Below are 5,434 nucleotides of genomic sequence, written 5' to 3'. Positions count from 1 at the left end.
TTGGGCTTTGCTTCTGTGAAGATTGACAGCCTGGGAGACCCTGTGGGCAGTTCCCCTCTGTCCTCTAGGGACACTGTGAGTCAACTCCACGGCAGTGGGTGTGGTTTGGGCTTTGCTTCCAGGGAGACTGACAGCCTTGGAAACCCTATGGGGCAGTTCTGCTCTGTTCACAAAGGTTGCTGTGCATCGGAATCGACTCCATGGCAGTGGGCGTGCTTTGGGCTTTGCGCCCATAAAGACTGACAGCCTTGGAGACTCTTTGGGCAGTTCTCCTCTGCCCTGTGGGACTGCGGTGAGTCGCAGTTGGCCTGACGGCAGCAGGGTTGATGTGGGTTTTACCCTTCCACCTTTTAGATGCCAAGGCTGGGTTCTGTGCCTTTCTGAGGGCGTGCATCTCTCTCCTCCCCCAGACACTGAGCTGGCTGTGAGCCCCACAGGTCTTTCTATGACCTCCTTTTGATGGAGGACTGATTTGCACAGGGTAGACCTTCAATGAATGCTGAAGAAGTGTTCAAAAGTCTCTCTCTTTATTTGGGCATAATTAATCACTGGACTTTTTTTAATATTGTTGTTAATAACTTTTGCTAAGTTGCTTGGTAAAAACTGCTACCTCAGACAAAGGTTAATTTGCATTCTCCGTTCATATGTTCAACGACTGTTTGTATCGTTCTCTCTGAGCCCACTTTTCTCTGGGAGCCGTACGGATTCTTCACCATCAGCAGAGTAAGGCAATGAGCCATCGCCCCTCATGACCATTAGTAGAGAGGCTGCCTTCTTGCTGACCAGGTCTAGACACCATGACAATGTTATCGCTAAATCACTAATATCCACACTCACTTCTGCCTCAAGGGAGGCGGCATGAGCTGTAGCTTTGTCCATTTCCATTTAAGAAGTGTCCAGTGCATAGTCATATGAGCTGAACATTGACCTGAGGTAGATACGCTCACTGGAGAGATCAATCACGGGAGAATAGAAGGGCTGTGTATATACAGGGAGACAGCTCGGGGAACAGGAGTGCATAGAGGGAAGGACACAGGGAAGAGGTGACCATGGGGAGGGAGTGGTAAGAAGGCTGTTGCATTGTGAGAAATTGCAGTCAATGTCATGAGACAAAGTGTTTGTGAATTGCTGTATGGAAAATGAATTTGCTCTGTAAACTTTCACCCAAATGACAATAAAAACAACAACAAAAAAAGGAAGTGTATAGTGGGCATGAATAAGGAATAAAATGTGGAAGCCAGAAATCACAGCTGTATACATACTGTCCCATGTTCTCACACTGACATCTGTTTGACACAGAGAGCACATGGTGAGGTATCAGGAGGCCCTGACTCAAGATACATGCAGGTGTAGTTCTATTGTGAGATATTTAGACTCCTCTCTCTTCCAATCAAATCTCAAAGAAGCACAACCTAACACTGGGCTTGAAGCCAGGCATCACTGCAACTGGCCTGAAGCCACAGCCAAAAGACAGTGCCACCTACCTGTAGTGCAGGAAGTCGGTTTTGCTGGTTGGGAATTACTTTTAATGAGATCATTCCTTTGGTTTCTTTCTATTAAAAAAAAAAAGAAAAAAAAAGAGGCGGTTACAAAATAGTAAGGAACACCGACTTGGATGAGTTTGGATTTCTGAAAGTCCTTTGCCACTCTCAAAGCCTCAGACCTTTTTCCAAACAGCCATCTTTACATTTTGAAATTTTGTAGGACAGGTCTTCTGTCCTTCTGAAAGTGCCATATGCCTCCAGGAAGCAGAGAAACGATGTGAAGATGTACAAAGAATAAGGAAGAAAATACTGCCGTTTGCCCCCCTCCACACGCACAGCCCCCAGAGGCCCAGAAGATGGAGATGAAGACTGGAGGAACACATCTGCACCTTTGCCCACACCAAGCAACGCACTGCCATATACATCCAGTGTTATGTACACAGATGCACACACACACACACATACATAGAGATGGCATTGGCTTTGTTTGGTTTTTGTAAACAAGACATACATTATGTTGAGTCAATTCCAACTCATGGTGGCATGACAAGCTGCAAAAAGCAGGATTCTAATTCTATCATCGTCTTCATTTATCAGTTTGAATTCTTCTACAAAGAAACCTTCCCCTCATTGACAATGTGGTTGCCATGTGGTCCAGTCCATATGGGAAAGGCAGGATAGATGCTTCACTCTTCTCCTTATTTCCCAGCACTTTCAAAGTAATAAATCACTTCCCTCACACCCTCCAGTTAGCTTCTACGTAAATATGCAAATACAGACACAAATGTTGTATAACCAAACCAAGCTCCAAAATCATTGCTGTCGAGGCAGTTTGACTCCTAGTAACCCCTCCTTGGCTTTCCAAGGCAGTATCTCTACGGAAGTAGATTGCCCACTCTCCCTTCCAAGAGTGGCTGGTGGGTTTGAACCACCAGCCTTCAGGTTAGCAATCAAATGCCTTAGGCACTAGGCTACCAGAGCTCCTTCACAAACACTATATATGTATATAAAAGTACACCATTACACTACAAGTTCTCTTAGAGTTCTCTTTGAAAAGTCCTCCCATGTTCACTTGCCAAGGTCCTGTCTAATCTATTTCTGATTGTTGACTTCCTTCCTTCTGATTCTCTTGGTTTAGATTATTCTTCTAGTTTCTTAAGGTGGAAGCTGAGGCCATGACCGGAGACCTTTCTTCTTTCCTAACAGTGGCACTGAGGGCCACGGATGCCTCCTCGTCACTGCCTTAGTGGCGTTCCGCACAGTCTGATATGCTGTGTTTCCATCTTCATCCAGTTCAACATATTTCCTCATTTTCCTTGTGAAGAATACTATCAACCAACTTGACCTAACTGGTATTTATTTGTAGAACACTGCACCGAACAACAGCAAAAAACACATGATTTTCAAGTGCATGAGGAACATTTACCAATAGACCATATGCTAGGTCACTGAACAAGTCTCAATACACTTAAAAGGATTCAAAGCATACTAATTATGTCATGTGACCACAATGAAAGTTAAAGTAGAACTCAAAACCAGAAAGATATCCAGGAAATCCCACCATATCTGAATTCAACTACACAATCCTAAATAAGCCATAGGTCTCAGAAGAAATCACAAGGGAAAACAGAAGACATCTTGAACAAGCACCACAAGCAGTACCTGGCATACAGCAGGTGCCTGAGAAACGCCAACTGTCATCTACAGTATCCCCTGCAGTCTTTGTGGACCCCTGCTGACACAGTGCTTAAAGCACTTGGCTGCTAATCCAAAGGACTCCTGTGTTCACCTTACAAATGAGAAAACAAGGACTTCAAGAAGCTCATTCACCTCAAAATCCGAGCTAGAAGAAAGTGGAGCCGGATTGACATTCTGGGTAATCGGCCCAGTTTTAGAAATTCAGTAAACGAAAGAAAAGAATGGCATTTCTGGCATAGGACAAAGATTAGCGGTAGCTAAGAGTACTCTACACACAGAAAAATGAGGTACATTAATCCCAACGTGGACCAACACTTCAGGCAGATGACAGAAGATCGTAATCCAACATCGCAGATACCTACCATTACCTTCTGTAGCTGATCAACCGAGTGATTAGTCACATTTGTGCCATTGATTTCTAGGATCTCATCCCCCACACGAAGGGAGCCTGCCATGAAATGAAAACAATCACAAAAGAAGAAAAGTTTAAACAAGAGCTGTCAGTATGACTTGAGATACCATAGAAAAGAAGCCACAATCTGGTGTGCAGTATTAAAAAATCCAGACTGCGGACACTCAGCCACGAGAGATGGGCACTATCCTCTAGCTCCCACACAGTTATGTATTGACCATTGAAGACTACCTCCTTCTCCTCGATCTCAGGCCTGCAATAGACGATAGGCACCTTGTCCTCAAAGTCTCCTAGAACTAGCGACTACAGATTACAGGAGACGTGGATAGACATGCATGTAATAAAAAAAGAGTAACAAAGCATGCCCAAGAATTCCAGGTCATCATTCACCAGCAAGTTCAATTTGTCTTTCTCATTTAGGTAACACCCAAAATGCTACCAAATGGCAGTGTCGATGAAATGTTTAGATTTCATGTGAAGTGTGGTATCCTGGACAGGGGAGCTGGCTTAATTAAACATAAAGGGCTAGAGCCGGGTACGAATCAGGAAAATACAGGCTACTGTCAAATCCTAACAACACGTTACCTTTGAATTTCTTAGTTTGTTCTCCCTACCCCCAGAACAGGCTTCACTAAATGATGCATCTGAAAATTGATGGCAATGTAACAGTCAGGAAATACAGTCATTGCATGTTGTGATAGCTGGAGCTGTGTGTCAACTTGGCTGGACCCCAGTTCTGTGTGGTTGTTCCCATGATGGGATCAGATGACTGTGTTCTGAGTGGCCAGTCTGCCCAAGGGGAGTTTTCCTAGGGGTGTGGCCTGCTTCCAAGATATCCAGGGACATCCTGGGAAGAGCCACATTCTTTGAGGGACTGGAATCCTGGTGTGCGGACTACAAACTTCCGTGAGGGAGCAGCCCACCGCTCGGCCTGGAGATCTTGGATTCGCCTTTTGTTGGAGCCAACAATTAGCGCACTGCCTGCCAGCTTTGAATCTCTCGGCCCCCTGCGCTCACGGAAGCTAAGGCTGTCGCCAGCCCATTTTCCTCCAGAGACTTGGACTTGTCGGCTTCTATACGCTTGTGAGCTATTTTCCTAAGACAAATTTCTCTCTCTCTCTCTCTCTAAATATATATATATATATATACTTGCTGGTTTTTGTGTTTCTCTAGAGAACCCAATCTAACACACATGTGATGAGGTGTTTCATGTCTGCTTTTGATGTTAAACAGTTTAAGCTTCAGGAAGGCAAAGATGGTCAGTGTTCTTCACTGCTACGTAGTCAAAGCCTAACGCAGTGGATGATCTATAGAAGCAATTCCTCAAATGGTAGGTAACCGGGAAACTAGCTGCAGAAATAGGTGCATAAGGTGCCCCGAGGGATAGGAATGGCACTGAACAATTCTCTGGGGAGCTAGTTGTTCAAATCCCTTGGTGGACGCACAAAAACGCCACCAGTTTTGAAGAATTTAAGCTTCATGCTCCACACCACTGAACCCCAAACCCACTGACCTGGACTGGATTCTGACCCACAGCGCCCCTAGAGGACTGAGTGGAACTGCCCACAGGATCTCCAAGGCTGTCATCTTCCCAGAAGCAAAGCTCAAACCACACCCACTGCCATGGAGTCCATTCTGACCCATAGCGCCCCTAGAGGACAGAGTAGAACTGCACCACAGGGTCTCCAAGGCTGTCAATCTTTACAGAAGCCCAAACCACACCCACTGCCGTGGAGTCGATTCTGATTCACAGCGCCCCTAGAGGACAGAGTGGAACTGCCCACAGGGTCTCCCAGACTGTCACTCTTCATGGAAGCAAAGCCCAAACCACACCCACTGC

The 5,434-nt window shown here is 45.5% G+C and overlaps 1 protein-coding gene across 1 annotated transcript in view; it reads right to left on the bottom strand.

The window, feature by feature from the left end:
- The window catches only part of MPP1 (membrane palmitoylated protein 1), a 29,185-nt gene that overhangs the window by 15,894 nt on the left and 7,857 nt on the right, over window positions 1-5,434 (bottom strand). Inside the window, 3 exon segments of the mRNA XM_042783082.1 lie at window positions 1,485-1,553; window positions 3,545-3,630; window positions 3,750-3,897. Coding sequence (XP_042639016.1) covers window positions 1,485-1,553; window positions 3,545-3,630; window positions 3,750-3,897 — 303 coding nt within the window.

This window comes from Orycteropus afer, unplaced genomic scaffold (genome assembly GCF_000298275.1).
Source record: "Orycteropus afer afer isolate SDZICR_OR568_19922 unplaced genomic scaffold, OryAfe1.0 scaffold00647, whole genome shotgun sequence".
Lineage (NCBI taxonomy): Eukaryota > Metazoa > Chordata > Mammalia > Tubulidentata > Orycteropodidae > Orycteropus > Orycteropus afer.
Note: the sequence above shows the minus strand (reverse complement) of the source record. Positions and strands in the feature narration are given on the sequence as shown.